At 44.2% G+C, this 21,621-nt stretch overlaps 1 protein-coding gene across 2 annotated transcripts in view; it reads right to left on the reverse strand.

Annotated features, from left to right (window-relative positions):
- The window catches only part of ARIH1 (ariadne RBR E3 ubiquitin protein ligase 1), a 78,336-nt gene that overhangs the window by 34,635 nt on the left and 22,080 nt on the right, over nucleotides 1–21,621 (reverse strand). For both annotated transcript variants that reach the window (XM_088446335.1, XM_088446339.1), the window contains exons 3-7: nucleotides 20,566–20,710; nucleotides 19,427–19,519; nucleotides 19,143–19,198; nucleotides 14,135–14,201; nucleotides 7,753–7,859 (exon numbers count right to left, since the gene is read on the reverse strand). In XM_088446335.1, coding sequence (XP_088302461.1) covers nucleotides 7,753–7,859; nucleotides 14,135–14,201; nucleotides 19,143–19,198; nucleotides 19,427–19,519; nucleotides 20,566–20,710 — 468 coding nt within the window. The remainder of the gene's footprint in view (nucleotides 1–7,752; nucleotides 7,860–14,134; nucleotides 14,202–19,142; nucleotides 19,199–19,426; nucleotides 19,520–20,565; nucleotides 20,711–21,621) is intronic.

Consider the following 21,621-nt stretch of genomic DNA (forward strand, 5'->3'; position numbering starts at 1 on the left):
CAGTCCTTGGAGATGGCGTTGTAACAAACGGTGAGTGTGCCAAGATTAAGAGGTCATCTAGGTATGTCATGATTCTGACTCTCTGGCGTCTGAGGTGTGCCGCCATAACCACCATTCTTTTGGTAAAGATCTAAGGGGCTGTTGACAGACCAAAGGGTAGTGCCCGAAACTGGTAATGTTGCTGCAGAACAGCAAACCGTAGGAACCGTTGGTGGGTTGGAGTAATAGGTACATGCAGGTATGCATCCTGAATGCCCAGAGAAACCATAAAATACCCAGGCGCCATTGCCAGGACAACTGATCGTAAAGTTTCTATGTGGAACTTGGGCACTCGGATAAATTTGTTGAGGGGTTTGATATTCAGAATAGGCCAATGAGCCCCATTTGGCTTCTGAATCAAAAGAGATTGGAATAAAAAAGTTCCTCTCAGAGCCAAAGGAGGCGTCTTGTTGTTTGACACCAAGAGTCGGCATATTGAAGTAGTCCGCCTCCTACCCTGGGATCCCCCAGGAGGAGGCCCGCCCCATTAGATGGAAGACTTGTAGTCAGACTTGGAAGCTGGACGTCTAGCCGGCCAAGGCTCCTTGACTCGTGGCTTGGTGGTCTCGAGCGAACTAGACTGCCTGGTGAAAGGCAGTCCTCTTGCCTTACCCTGGGGGCGAAAGGACCGATATAGGACAGCCTAGGCTTAGGGGCAGTAACTAATCGCAGAAAGGCAGACTTTGAGGCTGCCACTATAGCCACAATCTTGCCCAATTCTGCGCAGAACAGCCTGTCTCCAGAGAAGGGTAAAGATTTGAGTGCCTTCTTGGATCCCATGTCCACCTTCCAGGACCATAGCCAAAAGGACCCAGCATGCGACTACTGAGGTCACAGATGCCTTAGAGACAAGGAGTCCAGTATCCAACGCAGCTTCTCCCAAATAAGAGACTCATCCTGAATATGGAAGATATAGGCCAGTTGTTCCCTGGCAGCATCTGATGGCAGGCTCTCTTCTAGTGCCAATGAATTCCATCCTTCGGGAGCCTTAGCCACCCAGGACGCAGCCATAGCTGGCCTAGAAATAGTGCCAGAAAGCTAGTAGACTGACTTGAGACAAGTTTCTAGCTTTCTATCCATGCCTCCTTAAGGGAGGATGTAGACGGTAAAGGGACCGTAGAGTTTCTGACTAAGCGTGCCACATGCGAATCAACAGTGGGAGGGACTTCCCATTTAGTACACACCTTAGTAGGGAGAGGGTAAACAGGCACTAGTCTTTTTGGGACCTGGAACCGCTTGGCAGGAGTACCCCAAGCTTCCCCCATGAGCTCAGTGAGCTGTTCTGACTGAGGGAATTCAGCCTTAACCACCTTCTGACGTTTAAACATCAGGGTTTTAGGCATAGGGCCAGTTTATCATCCTCTATATTTAGGATTGATTTAACTGCCCTTACTAAAGCAGGAACATCCACTGTTGATTGACGGTGCTCCTCACCTGAGTATGACTCGGAGAGAGAACTTTGTGCGTCATCTGCCTCCTCAGATGACGTGTCAGAATTCGAAAGCTGGGTGGACTGAGAGTATATATAGTCCGCCTATGTGCTTTGGTGGCTTATGGTCTGCCCGCCTGTAACTTTTGCTGAGAGGCTGCAGACGTTTGAGTCATATTCTGATTGCCATAAACATCCATCCAAGGAGAATGCATAGGGGGTACAGACATAGTAGGCTACCCCATGATGGGAGTTGATAAACGATCCACTAGCTGCGTCATAACCTGGTACAAGGACAACATGCAAGGTAGCTCCTGGACAGGGGCTTGTAAAGTGGACTGTGAGTAAATTAGCACATAGTCCATCCTGCATGAAATCCCGAGAGGGCAAGCCCATAAAACAGGATTTGCATGTAACCAGCACAGGGGCCTCAACCTCCTGTTTATCTTTGCCTTTAGAAGACATAGAAATAGCCAATAAGTAGCACACAATAAGTGTCTAGCTAATAATGCAATGTGACACCCTTCAAGTAAATGTGAAGTACAAATGCCCCTACACACCTGGTAGTTGAGGGTCTGAGAAAAGCAGTAGGGATAGATATAACTGACAGTCAGAAAGTTTAAGACAGTATATTATACAACAGAGCTAGCACAAGCTACATACAATGCATATACTTATAATGGGCACTAAATCAACTACTCAAGCCTCCAAGGGCTGGTAGGATTAATGCGCTGTATAACCTGGCCCCAGGGAGAGGTAAACAGGGAGGCCATACCCAACACTCCTGAGATCTGTAGCTTCAGAAAAGCATTGATTAATGGCTACTGAGCATCTCATATAGAAGGAGGGCGAGTAGGAGGAGCAGCCTAGAAGCGGGAAAACTCTTGGGAGGGATCGCGCTCTGGGCAGAGGGAGGGGCTACCAGGGAAGAGCCTACCTCCCCATTGCCGCATCAACCACCGGTTGCCACTGGCCTCATCTGGTCGCCCCACTACAGCGTCTTCCGGCGGGTCTCCACTGCTGGAAGTAAGGACTGCCATTTCGCGATTCACCACAAGCGGGGAATCGCCTTACCTGATCTTCTCCATTGCCGGGCTTCAGCCCTGGGTCCCCATTTGAGCGGCTAGCAAAGCCCCGCTGGCGCCCGCCGAAATAACCAGACCACTTACTGGTGCTGTGGCGCCGGAGGAGGCAGTTAGAGCAGCGGCACAGGCACCCTTTAGGACGCCTTGCTGCTTGCTCAGATGACGGGAAAAAAATAAAACTAATAAAATTAAAAGCGTGGGACTGCTAAAGTCCCACTATTATAAAAAGTGCGACTGATCCTGTCCAGCACAGAACGAAAAAACTGTCTGCCTGTGGCTGGGAGCGGGGTATATATGCAGGAGGACCGAGGCTTCCTGGGAGCTAAAGCTTAACAGTTTGGTGCCTGGATCACTGCAACCACACACACCCCATGGTATCCCTGTGGATCCGCTATTGACCTTGAAGAAGAAAAGGTAGAAACCTGATACCCCTGCGTCACAAATGAGCTGCCATGACCTCGTGAAGACACAAGGAGCCATGGAAAGACCAAATGGTAATCCCCGAAATTAGAAATGTTCCTCCTGAACACATACCTGAGGAAGCTTTGATGACCTATAGGAACATGCAAACAGGGATCCTGGATGTCCAAGGAGGCCATGAAATCCCCCGGCTCCATCGTCAGAATGACAGAACGTAGAGACTCCATGCGGAATCTGGGGACCCGCAATAATTTGTTGAGGGTCTTTAGGTTGAGGATTGGCTGGAAGGATTTAGCTTCTGAACCAAGAAGAGGTTGGCCTAAAAGTCCTTGCCTCTCTGAGACAGGGGCACTGGAACAATTACTTTGGAAGCCAGCAGGGAGTGAGTAGACTCCCGCAGTGCTTATGCTTGCCTGGATCCACCGGAAAGTCTGTGGGAGATAACACCTTGCACCCAGGCATCCATCATGGTCTTCATCCGGGTCATGAAGAACAGCAGAAGTCAGCCACCCACGCTGGGAACCCCCAAGTGGAGGCCCGTCCCGTCAAGCGGTAGGCTTGGTGGCAGGGCGTCTGGTAGACCAGAGCTGTTTGGCTCTGGGCTTGGAACCCTTGGATGAGTAACCTTGGAACCTCAAGTAAGGCTGGCCCTTGGCTTTTCCCTGCCGACAATAGTAGTGAAAATTAGATGTTCGCAATCTAGGGGCTGCTGCAGAAAGGAGGTATGCCGTCTTGGATGTCGCCACTGCAGCCACAATCTTGCCCAAATCGGGACCTAAGAGACTGTCCCCTGCATACGGAAGAGCATCCAAGGCCTTCTTAGAGTCTGAGTCAGCACACCAGAAATGAAGCCAGAAGGCTCGTCTAGCAGACACCGCGGATGCAGACTGTAGAGGTTAGGACACCAATGTGTTTGTGAACTAATTCATTCACAGACATATCGCATGCAGCACAGCCAATGCAAATATATTGGTGCATCTGCATGTGTGTACGGGCAACCCGCCAACTGCCTGTACACTGGCTGCAGTGACCGCTGACACTGACAGCACAACTGGGTGGGCAAAATTAAATTCCTGCCCAGTTGTAATGTATGGCCCGATGGTCGATTGGAAAGTGTGCTTAGTTTACCAAATCGGCTGCTCGGTCGGCGCGGTCCCCATCTTAAAGGAACAAGGTAACGTTGCAGTAAACTGAGATACTTTTCTTATTTGTTACAGGGACACCAGTTGTGAATATAATGAAAATATTCTCAAAAATGTACATTTTAAAGACAAGGTAATTACTGGCAGTTTGCATTGCTAGGCCCACAATACAGTTATACCCCTTTCACACTGCCCTCAAATAACCCGAGTTACTGTACAGGAGCGTGCAGCAACCCGGGTTACTGTGCAGTGTGAAAGGTACAAGTTGTAATAACCCGGGTCGAGCTCAATCCAGCTCGCGGTGCAGTGTGAACGGGTAATCCGGGTCGAGGCGACCCTGGTCCAGTTCACTGCATAGGGAGAGCCGGCGCTTAAAGATGATAACATCTCCAAGCGCCGGCTCAGCAGCGACAGCGGTGACGTCAGCGACCCGGCATTAGTGTCGGGTCAGGCCCCCAGCCTGAAAGGGGTCTCAGGCGGACTGCAGAGTCTGATCAATTTAAGCAGTATATATTTTCTATGAAAGTGAACTTATTAAAAGTATCCATTTTTGTTAATTTATGGTAAATTATTTGCATTTTCTTCAACGTTTACTATTCGATTTGGGACAGAATGATACTCCGAGCATTTGAATAATTCCTTCTGCTGCATAAAAGGCCACTACAACACAATATTGAATTTTTTTGATGGAAGTAAAACACCATCAGTGGTACCCTGACATTCCAATGGAAAGCCACCGCTAGCTTGTCCTTAGAACAGTGTCCTCATACAAGCAAATGGAAAAAATAAAAAATTCACACATTCTAAACTCATCCTTTGTATGAATCAATTAATATAACAATGCTTTTCTACATAGCAAGTCTGCCAAGATGTCCCTCAAACTTTCCATGTTGGAAGAAAGATGCTTTTCTGCCTTCTTAGCTAGAAGGGCATCTTCCTTCTAACATGGCAACCTGCTGCAAAGGATGAAGGGACATGTATAATATTTAGTTATGCACAATGCCTCCAGTTATTTCATTATTATTCAGATCAGTAATACACGACTTTTGCAAAATATAAATTTATGTCTAGTAGTGACTTTACTCGATATATAAGGGGCTGATTTTCAGTTGGGAGCAAAGCAAAAAAATAAGTTATGGTAGACTTACTTTTGATAACTATTTCCTCGAGGTCCATAAGGTCCACAGGGATACCATTGGGATAATGTGGTTGGAGTGATCCAAGCACCAAACAGTTAAGCTTTCAGCTCCCAGGATGCCCCAGGTCCTCCTCCACATATTCCCCACCCTTGGCCACAAGCATTCAGTTTTGTAAACAAGCCCAAGGCAGGAGAAGGAAAGAGAAGAAGGAAGAACAATCGTACACCAAAAACACTCTCAGAAATGAGGGAATCCGTGACCGATAGAAAAATGACCCAATATAGCCAGATGCGTCAGGGTTGGTGCCCTGCGGACCTCGAAGAAAGCGTTATCAAGGTAAGTCTACCATAACTCATTTTCTGCTTAAGCGTCCATAGGGATCCACAGGGATACCATGGGGATGTCCTAAAGCAGTTCCCCTTAGGGTGGGCACGCGTCGCCCAAAGGAAGCATCCTCAGAGGCAAAAGTATCATAGGCGTAGAACCTAAGAAAAGTGTGGATAGATAACCACGTGGCTGCCTTGCATAATTGCTCAGCAGAGGCACCACGATGAAACACGCATGATGGTCCCACAGAACGGGTAGAATGCGCTGTTGCCGTGTTTGGAACAGGAAGATCAGCCTGTATGTAAGCCTGAGAGATAGTCATACGTAACCATCGAGCCAGAGTTTGTTTGTAAGCTGGCCATCCTCTTTTGTGAAAACCATATAACACAAAAAAAGCGTCTGATTTTAGAAAAAGAGTCTGTACGATCCACATAGATACAGAGAGCACGAACCACATCCAGGGAGGCTTCACCTTCAGAAAGGTCTGTAGAATGAAAAGCTGGAACCACAATCTCTTCATTAACATGAAAAAGGACACTACCTTAGGAAGGTAACCCGCCCGTGTACGGAGAACAGCTTTATCCTGGTGAAAAATCAAAAAGGGGTAGCGACAAGGGAGCGCTGCCAAATCAGAGACTCTGCGTGTAGAAGAGATAGCGAGGAGAAAAAAAGTGTCTTCACTGTCAACCAATTCAAATCTACTGAGTCCAGATGTTAAAATGGGGGAACTTGCAGCCCCTTGAGAGCCAAGGACAAATCCCATGGTGCCACTCGTGGGACAAAGGGTGGCTGCACGAGGAGGGTAGGAGGAGCGACCCAGATGCGGGAAAACCTTTGATGGATCTGCGACTGGGTCGGGGGAAAGCCTACCTTCCCCCTAAGCTGCGTCAACCGGCCAGGTACGCTGGCCGATCCCCGGCGTCAGACGATAAGGCCCCGGTGGTCTGCCGAAATCACTAGAGACGTTACTGGTGTTGCGGCCCGGCGGAGCTAGACAGAGTCGCAGTGCAGGCGTCTTAATTCAGATGCTCAGCACTTCTAACTCAAAAGCATAGAAATAAAATAAAACAAAATAAAGGCTTGGGACTGCGTGAGCAGTCCCCTGTTACAAAGATACGTCTGAATCCTGCTGCACCAAACGAACAACTGAATGCCTGTGGCGAGGAATATGTGGAGGAGGACCTGGGGCATCCTGGGAGCTAAAAGCTTAACTGTTTGGTGCCTGGATCACTCCAACCACATTATCCCCATGGTATCCCTGTGTATCCCTATGGACCCTAAAGAAGAAAGCAAGCAACTTTGGACCGGAATAAACAATGTTGCAATTGCAAGGGGTACACATACATTTATAATTTTTTCAAGCAGGGTACATACTGGCTGCTTTTACATGTAGCCCACAATGGCTGGACAGCTTTATTTTTACAGAGCAATTTAGATTGAAGTTTGGACACACCCATCTCATATCCAAATTTCTCACATTTTAAATGTACCCTATTCCATATATATAGCCCAGCACATATCCTACCATCACCGATGTACATGTGTGTCCTCATACAATATCACCACAGTTGCACCAAACAGCCCTTTTTGGAGCACCAGATCCCGTGCAACCGGGCTTGTACCGAGCGTCTTTTTCGCTCTAATATGCATTTTAGTCGCAATACGATGTGACAAAAACGCGTAACAAGACTGCACTGATTCATTTGACATGCAACACTTGTACATCTGTGTGCAAATGAGTCTGAATTTGTATACGAAGTGCTGCAGCTTATTTTCATGCCTAGTTCCATTGTTCTTCATCTGCAACTTTGTCCATATTTAAAACTAATTCCTGTGCGGTTAAAGTCGCAGTCCGGCGTCTCAAACAGACTGAGTGTTTTGCTGTCTCTCTGGTGCACATGATACACAAATTTAAAGACGCTGTGCCACACGGCTCGGCAGGGCTCACTCACGCCCCTCGATGTATTGAGGCAAGGTGTATGAAGATACATCTGTAAAAAAGTTGGGCAGGAGCTACCATCACCTTGTTTTCTATAAAGTTTATATTAACTACTGCATTCACTTTTTTTTTTTTTCTTTGCAATATCACTTCTACAATGAGCCTATTCTCATGTTACCACTGCATTGTTACACATGACATATATAGCGATCTCCACACTTCTGTGTCTTACCAGAACTGACGACCACATTTGCAACGCACAGGTTTGGCGTCAGGGTACTGAACCTTTACGACATGATGGCAGTCTGGAGCAGGGCACCATTTCAGAAGTCTGTTACACTACAGAAAGGAAACACAAATATAGGAATAGACAATGGGAGGGACAACAAGGAAATAAGTTTGTAGCAACAGTTAAACACCTTCCTGTGAGTCTCTGCTAGCGCTGGGCATCTGAGTCTTTTTTGACAAAACTCCGTCTAAGTCGCAATGCAATGTGACTTGGACACACCAGGAGACTGTGATAATTTAATATGAAACATTTGTATGTCTGTGCACGACTGGGTCTCTGAATAAGCATCCGAAGTGCTACAATGCAGCATCCAAAGCTTTTTCTATGCCAAGTTCCATTCATAGACTCAGTTGCACACAGATAACAGGATTTTGGTACGTACCGATAAATCCCTTTCTCTGATTCCATAGGGAACACTGGAGGCTTCAAGACAGTGGGGTATAGACGTGTGCAAAGTGGGAGCTGGCACTTTAAATTTTAGAAGTGTGACTAGCTCCTCCCCCTCTATACCCCCCTGCAAGCCCAGTCTTCGGAAACTGTGCCCGAGGAGAGCTGGGAATAAACAAACGGAAGAGGAGGAGGCGAAACAAGTACACAGAACAATTAGAAGTTTGAAATAACATTAACACAAGATATATCAAACAGTCATAACATAAAATGACCACAACCATGGCAGGAAGGAACAGTGCAGGGTGGGCGTCCAGTGTCCCCTATGGGATTGGAGAAAGGGATTTATCGGTAGTTACCAAAATCCTGTTTTCTCCTTCATCCACTAGGGGACACTGGAGGCTTCAAGACAATGGGGACGTCCCAGAGCTCCCATCACGGGTGGGAGAGCGTTAAGAACCCTGCAAAACAGACCGGCCATACTGCGCTGCAGAGGCCGCAAACGTGTCAAATCTATAAAAATGGATAAATGTATGCCAGCCAGACAAAGTGGCCACCCGGCAAAGTAACTCCATGGAAACCCCGTGAGCAGCCGCCCACGAGGAACCCACTGAGTGAGTGGAATGCGCTGTAATAGAAGGAGGAGGCTCTCTAAATGAGACCATATATGCCTGTCTGATGGTCAGATGAATCCTGCGAGCCAGCGACTGTTGGGAAGCTGGCCAACCAGGACGAGCAGCATCATACAAAACAAAAAGAGCGTCTGTTTTACTTATGGCTGCAGTCCTCTCCAAATAGATCCGGAGAGCCTTAACAACATCCGAAGATCTTGAAGAAGGTTAATCCTGTGGAAGAACCGGTACCACAATAGGTTGGTTGATGTGGAAAGCCGAAACCACCTTTGGAAGGAAATCCATTCTTGTACGGAGTTCCGCTCTGTCCGCATGAAATACCAAGTATGGAGGACGACAGGATAGAGCTCCCATTTCCGACACCCTCCTGGCTGAGGCCAGCGCGAGAAGAAGTGTTACCATCCAAGAAAGGTGTTTTAACTCCAGACTCCAAAGGTTTGAACACAGAAGATTGTAAGAAGGAAAAGGACGAGATCCAAATCCCATGGAGCCGTAGGAGGAACAAAGGGCGGTTGTAACTGTAGAATGCCTTGCAGAAAAGTCTGTACCTCCGGTATCAAGGCCAGCTGCTTCTGGAAGAAAACCGATAGAGCTGAGATTTGAACTTTCAGAGAAGCCAGACGCAGTCCAGCCGAGAAATCGGCTTGCAGAAAAAGCAGTAACCTGGCTAGTTTGAATTCTGTAGGAGGTGACCCTTGCTGTTCACACCATGAAACATAAGCCTTCCAAATACGGTGGTAATGTTTCGAAGTAACCTCCTTCCGGGCTCGAAGCATAGTGGGGATTACCCTTGATGGGATCCCTCTACGTCTTAAGAAAGCCCTTTCAACAGCCACGCCGCCAACCGTAGCTGCTTTAAGTCTGGATAGACTAAAGGAACCCATAGTAAGAGATCTTCTCTCAGAGGTAGGAGCCACGGATCGTCGATCAGCAGAAGTTGAAGGTTGGAATACCAAGCTCTGTGAGGCCAATCCAACGCCACTAATAAACCTTGGCCCTCTCCCTTTCGATGAATTGTAGAATCCGAGGGAGAAGAGGAAATGGTGGGAACAGATAGACAAATTGGAACTGCCATGGCGTTGACAGTGTGTCCACTGCCACTGTCTCTCGTCCGAGAGCAGTAGAGAGGCAGTTGATTATTTTGTCAGGATGCAATGAGGTCGACCTGCGGAAGGGAAAACCCCACCGTAGGACAAGCTGTTGAAAAACCTGCATGTCTTGCTGGCTGAGGTACTCTGCCTCCCAATTTTCGATGCCCGGAATGAAGATTGCTGAAATTGCCACTATGAACTTTTCCGCTCAGATTAGAATTTGGCTTACTTCTTTCATAGTCGCCCAACTTCTGGTGCCGCCTTGTCTGTATAATTATGCCACTGTCGTGGCGTTGTCCGACTGGACTCTGAGTGCTCGGCCCCACAACAGGTTATCTGCTGTCTGAAGAGCGTCGAACACTGCCCTTAATTCCAATATGTTTATCGGCAGACTTGCTTCATGTAATGTCCAGAGGCCTTGGAAGTGGTGTTCCCGAATCACTGCCCCCCAACCTCTCAGACTCACGTCTGTGGTGAGGAGAGTCCAATCCCACACTCCGAATCTCTTTCGAGCGTGTAGAGTTCGATCCGAGTTCTGGGACTTAACCTTACACTTTGGTGAAGGAAAAGATGGGATCCAGGAGGTCATTCAGACCCGCTCGCAAGTTGCGGTTGCTCGCTTACAAAAAGGGGCCGGATATTTAAATGAAGTGCTCACACTGCGTCGCGTAAGGACGCCCATTATGTTTTAGCGAGCTACGGCAAAGTGTGCTCGCAAGTATCTAAAGACGCCCCTTGCCACTCGCAACACAGGTCATCTCCGGGAAATGTAGGATTAATCGGGACCATCACAAGCACAGCGATCAGTGTTAGCTGAAATACATGCAGGTGACGTGTACAATGATGCTACTTTGCTAATTATGCACGACCTTTAAACAGCGTTTTGGCGGCCTGCCACGCCTGCGTTCGCACATCCACTCCCCCGTTCACAAGCACCTTGCTCTGTTACCACCCACAAACGGCAAGATCTGTCACTCAAAGCAGCGACCTGATAGAGGCTTACGAGCAACCAAAATCAGATCGCAACGAATGGCTTGCACACGCGCACTGCAAATTATACGCATGCGCAGATGGGCGAAAATCGCTCAGAGCGAGCGATCGCGCCTTAGCGAGCGGGTCTGAATCAGGTCCCCTGTCCATTGTGAGAGGAGGTCTATCTGAAATGTCCTGGAGTGAAAACGTCCGTAAGGAATGGCCTCGAATGCAGCAACCATCTTCCCCAAAAGTCGAATGCAGACATGCACCGATACCTGACGATGTTGAAGGACCGCCTCACATCTCCTGAATGGATGTTGCCTTTTCCTGAGGGAGGAACACCCACTGACATAATGTGTCCATGAGCATATCCAGAAAGTGTAGCCTCTGTGTCGGTTGCAGAGGAGACTTGGGAAAGTTCAGGACCGTGCCCATGCTGTCTACAGCAGCTGACCTGGAAGCCCCTCTCTCTCTCTGAGAAGCCTCCAGCTCAGTAAAGAGATTCAGGATCACAATTGTGACACAATAGGGAGTTAGATGACTACCCATGTAAACTTTTCAGCACACTTTGTGCAGGTAAATGACTTAAGATGCCTTAGAGCCTCTTCAAGCCATGATACATACAGACCCCACACAAACAGTAAAGTGTAGGGAAAAAGGTCAAAGATCGAAACAGAGATGCAGGAGAGTGCCACACTAGGACTAATAGCGCTCCTAGCAGTGCTAAAAAACGCTAGGCATAGAAGGAAGTATCCACTGATAAGTACAGCCTTAACTGCTCTCCTGACCAGCCTAAACCCCACTGTTTACTACAGTCTATGTAAGGCTAATGGTGCATACACACAGTCAGATTAGACAACGATCAGATATCGTTGTCTGATCAACCAGCTTGTGCTAGATGATCGTTATCGAACATTCAGCACATGCTCCATTCCCCCAACTACTATAACGACCTTCGATCAAGGGTCCCTATAGTAACCAGGCTAACCTGGTTGATATCGACCAGGTTGGCCTACATGCACAGGCAATGGTCGATATCGACCATCCGTGCCCGCGCATCGTTTGAGGGTGCAAAAAAGGTCGATTTAAACGATCAAACGATATCGTTAACGTTTAAATCGCCCAAGAGATCTGACTGTGTGTATGCACCATAAGTTTCATGCAGCAGTCTTATTAATGCAGCAGTCCCTCCGTGTAACGGCCGCCAGCACACTTCCAGAGAAGCGCTGAGGCCGCTGGGAGTAGGACTCCGGAACTAGGATCCGCCCTCCCCGCTATGGCGCTAAACTTGTTATGTCTAAGAGCGCTGTGTGAAGAAGACCTCAAACAGAGTATATGCCGCTTGGCTGCCCCGCTACTCGGAGCAGCCAACTGCTGAAAATACCGCCTATTATGACAGCCAGGCTACCCCACTAGTCTGGGAGCAAGGAAGTTCTCGCACCTCTACCGATGGTGGTCTGACTAATGAGGGAACTCTGTGCGCGCTGCAAGCAGCAGCATGCAGAACCCTCTTCAAGAGACAGTGGTCTCTGTAGTCGGGGACCCCAGGTGACCTGCGAGCAGATCCCCCCAGCAGCTCCAACGATGCAGACAGGCAGTGCAGCTGCTGCCTGTCTGTTCTTTTCTTTACTTCAGCGCAGCAGCGCTTTGTCTTACTATTAAATCAAAGCCCCTGAGGAGAAGTGTAAAAACACTACCAGCTCTCCTTGGGCACAAACTAAGACTGGGCATGTAGGGGGGGTATAGAGGGGGAGGAGCTAGTCACTTCTAAAATTTTGTTGTGTTAATGTTATTTCAAACTTCTAATTGTTCTGTGTACTTGTTTCGCCGCCTGCTCTCCCGTTTGTTTTTTACCACCTCTCCTCGGGCACAGTTTCCTAAGACTGGGCTTGCAGGGGGTATAGAGGGGGAGGCACTAGCCACACTTCTAAAATTTAAAGTGCCAGCTCCCACTTAGCACACATCTATACCTTACTGTCTGAAGCCTCCAGTGTCCCCTGGTTGATGAAGGAGAAATAGAAGTGTTGCATTTTAATCAGCACCGTATCGTGTGCATCCCATTGCAACTTAACACGCATTTTTGGCAAAAAAACAAGAGACATTCAACGCTTGCAGAATTGACGACTCACTCATGCCAAGCATGTCGCGCTGTGTGATGTATTGAGGCTAGATATAGGATGACACATCTATATGCAGCACTCATGTTGCCCATCCCACAGTGCTCCACTACTATGCGCAAAGTAACACAGTACAATATAATTTAGAATGTCAATTGATTGACAAGTCCAAAATCTTAAATGATTTATTTACTGTACTTAACTATAGTCCTGTCAATCAAGTGGCATCTGATATAACATGGCAGGAGATTCCATAGGACATGAAAGAGGCAATAAAATAGAAAATAAAAAGGTTTAGGGACAGTTGACTTATGCATGGAAACCGCGGGAATGGCTTTAACTGCAGAAGGCGGATTCTGCTCGCTGCCTATAAACGTGCAAGCAGAATCTGCCTACCATAACTGGCAGGTAAATATGCAATGCGAGCCAACAATGGCAATGAATTGAATCTACCCCTAGTCTAAATACATTTTGTTGGTTCCACAGAGCAACTCTTTCAAATATCAGAACTCAACAGGTAACAACACAGAGAAGCAGAGGTTCTAAGGTCTCCTTGCAAGTATGTACGAAGCAATTTGACTTAATGAATCTGTCTTGTAAATATATATTGCACGCACTATTATAGTTTCTGTTCCGTAGATACCCACCATATATGAATATTTACCAACATAAAAACAGACAATGTTGTGAATGTGTTCTTTTAAAACTGATATCAGAAAAAGACAATAGCTATAAAGTAAAAAAATAAATAAATAAATAGTTTGCTGTGTAGCCAATTCCAAATGACTGAAGCACGATGAACACAATTAAAAACAGGGTTTTCTTATAATTTATTGTGATATGACTATAAATGAATGTACACTATATTCCTGTGAACTCTAACAACTGGAAATTATTGTAATCATAGCAGAGTAATGACGACAGCCACGTTACCTGACAACATCCCGCCCCACCTTATGTAGCCAAATTTGAGGAAAAACCTTCAAAACACTTTTACATTCTTCCATAAAGACAAGAAAGAAAGCATATTACTAACCATCTCCTCTACCTAAGAGGGGACTGCGGACCCCAGAATAAGACCTACAGAGACACACGGGACAAGTATCTGAGACCAGGCACTTACCTCTACAAAGCTATTGGTTATTAAATGCTGATACTTTAACTTCACTTTCGAATCTGTGATCAGTCGCCTGTTAGAGATAAACACAATGTAGAAATAAAAGTGCTAAAAAATCTCATTGCCACACTAGATGTCAATCTGTTAAAGGATAAATATTAAAGGATCTCTAATCTCAGAATGTATTGCATCTAGCAGAGCAATGTATATGCTGAACCCCTCAGCCACATCAAAGTGTCTCACTGAGCAGCATTTCATTACATTAAGGTTGTATCGAGCACCAGTCCTAATGTTGCCTCTATTCTGTACATCTACTGTAATAGTAATGAAGAGCCAAGTGCAATCAAGAACAAAAAGGCAAAAAGATTTTTTCCCTCAGTTTTTAATAAACGGGGTGAAGAGCTCATGTATTTTGATCAATTAAAGAACTTGAAATGGGTTATATGGAACCCTTGTCCATGATGCAAAACAGCAGCTCCATAGATCCCATTCATTCTTTACCCAGGTTCCTCAAAGGAGCATGGAAGAAAGACAGATTTTTCCAGCACATGTTCTTTTATTGTTTATTAGGGATATTAAGTAGCAAGATCACCCTCCTACACTAACCAGCCTGGGTTGATGATCAATTGCAAGAGTACCAGCATTGTGGTGTCTTCCATTATAACAACCAAGGCCTCAGACAAGGAAGCAAAGCAGTTGTGACTCAGTTAGAGATTAAAAATCATCTTTAAAAAGCGCTAGTGTTATTTCATACTCCAATGTACTGCGGGTGACCAGGTACTGAATTAGTAGGATACTGGAAAGGCAGTATCTTCACCCCTGTGGTCATTGTACAATGTCTACCAGAAAAGAATGTCAGAAAAATAAACACATCCACACCTCTTACATCAATTCATTTTATTCAAAATGAACACGCCCAACAACTTTACCCCTCCCCCTCTTTCTCCTCCACTTGTTCCAAAAGGCCACAAAAAACTGGTTGTCTTTCTCGGTCCAATGCGGTCCAGTTCTGACTGGTTCAAACCAGATAATCTTGAGAGCAGATAGTATGACAAGGCAACATTGGATAGAATAGACCACAGATTATCAAACACTGTTCTCAGGACCCCAAACGGTGCAAGTTTTCCAGGTCTCCTCAAAGAATCACAAGTGACCTAATTATCTCCACCTGTGGTTCTTTTAAAATGTGTCAGTGAGTAATGAATACACCTGTGCACCTGCTGGGTGACCTGGAAAATGTGAACTGTGTGGGGTCCTGACGACCGAGTTTGAGAACCACTGGAAAAGACACCCTGTGGCTCTCCTGTAATTGGGAACCAGTATGACAAACATGCTGGGAAATTCACAACTGTTGGACAGCCACGGGTTTCCATAATGTATATAGAGCGGCCAAGGGTCAGAACAATTATTTTATTATGCTTCTAAACAGATTACACTTCTTTATAAGATGTCCTTTGTTTCCCCGCTTACAGGTATCACAAGTACAAATGTATAAAATAGTAAGTAACAGACATAGTAAGTTCATGCAAATGCATAGTTTTTTTTTTTGTTTGTTTTTTTATCAAGAAGGTAATATTTGAGAATCGGCTTGGAACTATCGGTTTCAGATAAATCAAGCCGATATATTTAGTTATTTGTATATTTCAGGATTATTTTGACATGCTATGGCATAGTTTTTCTTTTTTGTAGAGTAATAAAAAAAAAGGTATTTAATTAATAAAGCGACTATTTTTGACAACTTTGGTTTTCCCACAGAAAGCGTATGTGCCAGCCTTCAAGCAATTTTGACGTCATACCTGCCAGTAAGAAATTAGCTGAGTGTGGTGTATTATCGGTATATGACTGTTGATTGATGTTATGGTAGACAAAGCAGCCAAGTTCTGATACAAGCTAGTTTTGCCAAACTTAATAGGGTTGATTCAATTAGCCGCAAACCGGCTAATGCCCCAGGATTAGCCAGTAGTAATCTGTTTTGCAGCACTTACAGTAGCACCAAGATCGCAGAATGTGGTATAATGGGGGCGAGTTGATATGCCGTTGCTGGTGTATTCACACTGTTGGGCACAGCACATACTTCTGGCTTATTGAATCGACCCCTATAATTGCATCTCTGTATGGACTTTCTGTTATGTGGAACAAAGCTTTTCTGCTTACAAAGTTATGTTAAGCGACAAGAAGTATAAGTTACAAGAAACCAATATTGTTAATTAAATCTTTTTTTGTAGCAATAAGTAGTTTTTACTGTTCCCAAAATTATTTGTTATGTACACAGCTTTTCTTTTATTAAATGCAACAGATATTTTTACATATTTACTTATTTTATTACCAGTTATTTATATAGCGCACACATATTCCGCAGCGCTTTACAGAGAGAATATTTGGCCATTCACATCAGTCCCTGCCCCAGTGAAGCTTGCAATCTATATTCACTACCACATACACACACACACACACTAGGGTTATGTTTTGTTGGGGGCCAATTAACCTACCAGTATATTTTTGTAGTGTGGGAGGAAATCGGAGCACCCGGAGGAAACCCATGCAAGCAAACTCCACACAGTTAGGATCGTAGTGAGAATCGAACCCACGACCTCAGTGCTGTGAGGCAGTAATGCTAACCATTACACAGTCTGTGTATTTGATTCAATTAGTGAATAAACTGAACTTAAGGGTAGAAATAAGGAAAAATATTAAAATCAATATCATCAGTAAATAATTGGGTTTTTTTGGGCATATATTTTTGCTATTTACTTTACATATAATTAGACTTGTGGCTGCATATTGCATTAATATTATAGCCAATAATAATTTTTGCATAACTACCTATGTCCGATAATGAAAATATCAATAAACAGATTATTAAAATGCACAATATAGATCTAAAAGTAACTAAATGATATGTTCAATAAGAAAAGTAAATAAAGGGAAAAATAAGGTCCCTTTAATTAACTCTGCAAAGGCTGAAGCTATTGCAAATGCTTTATGAAACCAATCTGCCAGATAAACTTTTATCTTTATGTATTTTATTTCTATGTAAAAAAAAAATGTGAAGTTAACATTCTTATATTGCAAGGGATACTACATACTGTAAGTTATTTTAACATTTGTGTCTGTCTCAACAAATAGTCTCTCACAGATTTTGTATTTTATCCTAAATAGTAGATAACGGATCAGCCATAACATTAAACCCACTGACATTGATTATTTCGTTACAATGGGACCTGTCATGTGGTGGGTGGGATATATTAGACAGCAAGTGAACACTCAGTTTTTGAAGCTGATGTGTTAGACGCAGGAAAAATGGGCAACGTAAGGATCTAATTGACTTTGATAAGGGCCAAGCTGTGATGGCTAGACTGGGTTAGAGCATCTCCAGGTATTGTGGGTTGCTCCCAGTATGCAGAGGTTAGAACCTACCAAAAGTGGTCCTAGGAAGGACAACAAGTGAACCAGCAATAGGGTCATGGGCGCCCAAGGCTCAATGATGTGCATGGAAAGTGAAGGCTAGCCGTCTGGTGCGATCCCAAAGAAGAGTTACTGTAGTACAAATTGCTGAAAAAGTTAATGCTGGCTATGATAGTAAGGTGTCAGAACACAGTGCATTGCAGCTTGCTGCATTGCCGCAGACCAGTCAGATTGCCCATGCTGACCCTGTCCACCTCTATAAGAGCCTACAATGGGCAGGTGAGTGTCAGAACTGGACCATGGAGCAATGGCAGAAGGTGGCCTGGTCTGATGGCTCACATTTTCTTTTACATCATGTGGACGGCCAGCTGTGTATGCATCATTTATCTGGGGTAGAGATGGCACCAGGATACACTATGAGAAGAAGGCAAGGCAGCAGAGACAGTTTGATGCTCTGGGCAATGTTCTGCTGGGAAACCTTGAGTCCTGGCATTCATCTGGAAATTACCATCTACCTAAACATTGTTGCAGACCAAGTACATCCCTTCATGGCAATGGTATTCTCTGATGGCAGTGGCCTCTTTCAGCAGAATAATGCATCCTGCCAACTGCAACTGTTCAGGAATGGTTTGAGGAACATGACAAAGAGTTAAAGATTTTGGACTTCAAATTTGTGTGCATTTTCTTTTCTTTTTTTTTGCATTGGCCACCAAATTCCCCAGATCACAATCCGATTAAGCATCTGTGGGATGTGCTGGAAAAAAAAAAAGTCTGGAGGCCCCACCTACAGGACTTAAAGGATCTGCTGCTAACGTCTTGGAGCCAGATGCCACAGGACACCTTCAGAGGTCTTGTGGAGTCCATGCCTTTGCGGGTCAGAACTGTTTTGGCGACCTACACAATATTTGGTAGGTGGTTTTAATGTTATGGGTGATTGGTGTACTTAAAGTGGATTATGGATAGTGAAATATGCCAATTTAATTTCCTTACATGACAGTAATTAGCTTTATTCAGAAAAGCATTCAGAGATTATTGTGCATTGCTGCTAAAATCTGTCTCAGATACCAAATCATTGACTTGCACTGATAAATAGCACTGTCATTGACAATATTACTACAGAAAACACTGCTATCATCATTTACCCATTATATGAAGAATTAAAATCAGAGAAGAGAAAATGCATAAGGGGGTTGTCCTTTAAACATTTAAAGACATAATCAGGTTACTTGATAAAACGCTGAATTGATGTACTGTAACCCATAATGACCAATGAGAGGTCAGCTTTCATTACTCATACTAGAAAAGCCTGCTAAGTGCTGATGTTAACTGTGCATCACTATATATCATCGCTCTTTGCAACATCAAAGTAGCTCCAATAGAGTTACTTATTAACAATTTACATATGCTAGAGAGGTGCTTTAAAAAAAAAAATGGAAAAAAGTCTAAGTCTATTAAGGCATGCAATGATACTTAAGAGTTACGATCAGTCCTACATTAATAAGAATTTGACCATAAATTACATCCAAATACTAATCAAATTATGCAATGTATCTTTATTAACAGTAAAAATAGTAGACGACATACACATGTATAAAAGCATACCACTTACATTACTGTATTGTCATCAACTAAAATGTCACAGCCATGCGCTGGGCAGGAAATGGTCTAAAAAGAAAAGGGAGGGCATTTAAAAAAGAAATTAGTATTGAGGATATAATGACACTGGGAAAAAAACATTTCTGATATTGTTGGAGATACTGACAGATCTAAAATAGAAAAGTAATAACAAGTTTAAACAAATGATGAAAAAGTGCAAGAAAGCAGAGAAATGTTATATAAAGAGACAAGATGAAGAAAGATCAATTATTATTATTAATATATATGAGTTATTACCTGTCCCATTCCTTCTTCTATGATTTTGGTGGTCAAATACTCGCTCCAGCACTGCATGCAAAACTTGTGACCGCACTCAAGGCCTGTGAAATACTGCAAAGAATACAAAGGGGAGATGTATTTTAAAGCAGGTAAAGGACAGAACCATTAATAATGTTGTGTATAAAAGGGGAGAATGACATTTACAAAAAAAAAAAAAAAGAGTTTTCTAAAACACTATCCTACAATATCAATAGATTTGCTACAGAAAAGGCACTCCTGCACTTCCAGTTGGATTGGAAAACTAAAATAACAGCAATGTGGAAAACAAAAGGTAGAAACTCAATTTCTTCATTAAAGAACTATTAGAGTGATACGGACCATTAATCTGTGGCCCGATTCCTGTTCTGCCGATCCAATCTGCTGATTGGCGTTTACAAACGCCAATCCACGGAGATCAGAGATCTGTCTGTGGATCAGGGAAAAAAAACATGTTAAAAAACTGGATTCGCCGATCCCAACTATTTTTTGGTCAGGATCGGTGAATCGAGGATTTCCAGAATTTTGGATTTTCCTGATTCCCCAACATCGGCAGAAAGGGGAATTGGGGCAATACATTGCAGGTGTATGGGCCCAGTACTTGGAAAAGAAATTACCATCATGGTGATATTATCTAACTTGAACCACAATGCACCAATGCAAAAAGTGTTGTAACAAATGCAATCACTTTCTGGTCTTCCCTTTGGGAAAGCACGCTCCCAAAATACAATGTCAAATAGGGATAAGCAATTCTCCAAGATAACAATGACAAAAAAAAAAGTCTACATACTTCAATAACACAACCTCAAATCAGGGCCATTCCATGTCACATACGAGACATAGGAAACTTCTACTTGACAACTCAGCTCAACTCTTTGTTTTAAAAGCCTGTGCTATTTCTTATTTTTTAGTTATAAATCTTTTTTTATTAAACTTGAGAAAGAGCTATAATTTAACTTATCAACCTATGTAGAAAACTCAAGACACACAGCTACAGATTTTTTTTTTTAGTGTCACATATGGGGCCATTTCATGGAATGACCCATGAGAGGAAAAGACTATGTTTTGAAAAAACATGGTGGTAGTGTAGTGTTTTCCTAAAACGTATTGCAGAAACTCACCGAATTTGGATAATTCAAGTAGCAAATCTGACAGGGCATGTCCTGAGCAGAGGAACGTGTGTTCATCTGCCGTGTCCGAGACTTCTTACTAGGGTTAATGACGTGACATTCCGAGAAGAGTTTCTCTAGGTTGCCATCAAAATACCTATAAAAGATCAAGCAGTTTTTGACTCGGGTTAGAAGCCTTATTACATATGTAATAGACAGATAACACATCCTAGCAGCTGATACACATATCGTATACCTGAAATACAATTTATGTATGCATCCCAAAAGAAGAAACTAAAGAGGTGAACATTAATAAGAAAAATGTTGTAACATTCTAGAACTTAAGCTAACCGTTGTTTTACAGTAAGGTGTTATGCTTAGAAGAAATGGGAGCAGGCAGTGACCTAAGGTGGTTACATAAAGCAGAGCTGAATTACTGGGAAAAGACATCGCCATGGAAAAAAAGTCTTAAAACAATCTTACCACCACTGTATAAAATCACAATACACTTACTATATATTGCTTTGCAATCTGTCGACAGCGCTCAAGAGACCTACTAACGACTCGAGCAATGTCCAGTCTACATAATCTATGTATTACTCTATATTGATCACATCAGCTAATGATACCCTATCTTCATGAAATCCACCTGACCTCAAGCAAGTGTGCCCAGCACAGTGCTCCCAGGCACCTCAAAATGCACCCCATACTGGTTCGCTGTACCCACCCAATATCCTTGCTCAAAGCAACCTCATCAATGACACCTTGTATAATAATGTTGCTCGGCCTGAGGAACTGTACAATCTGAAACACAATTAAATGCTTAAACTAGAGTAGATGTAGTCCAGTGTTCCCCAGACATTCCCAAAGTTAGTGAAGGGAAATGTGGGCCTCTAGATGCTGCATCTTGGAGGTGGGGTCAGAGAATAGGCGGGTACAGTGCTCCCACTGATATGGCTTCTCACTGCGACAGAAACCAAGCCATCACACCCTTCCTTGTATACTGGGGAAGGGATCTGCTCTTAGCCTCCACTCTGACACAGTCCAGCACTGTGACGCAGCCAATAA

The sequence above is a fragment of the Taudactylus pleione genome, unplaced genomic scaffold, assembly GCF_031769625.1.
Source record: "Taudactylus pleione unplaced genomic scaffold, aTauple2 ptg000019l, whole genome shotgun sequence".
Classification (NCBI taxonomy): domain Eukaryota; kingdom Metazoa; phylum Chordata; class Amphibia; order Anura; family Myobatrachidae; genus Taudactylus; species Taudactylus pleione.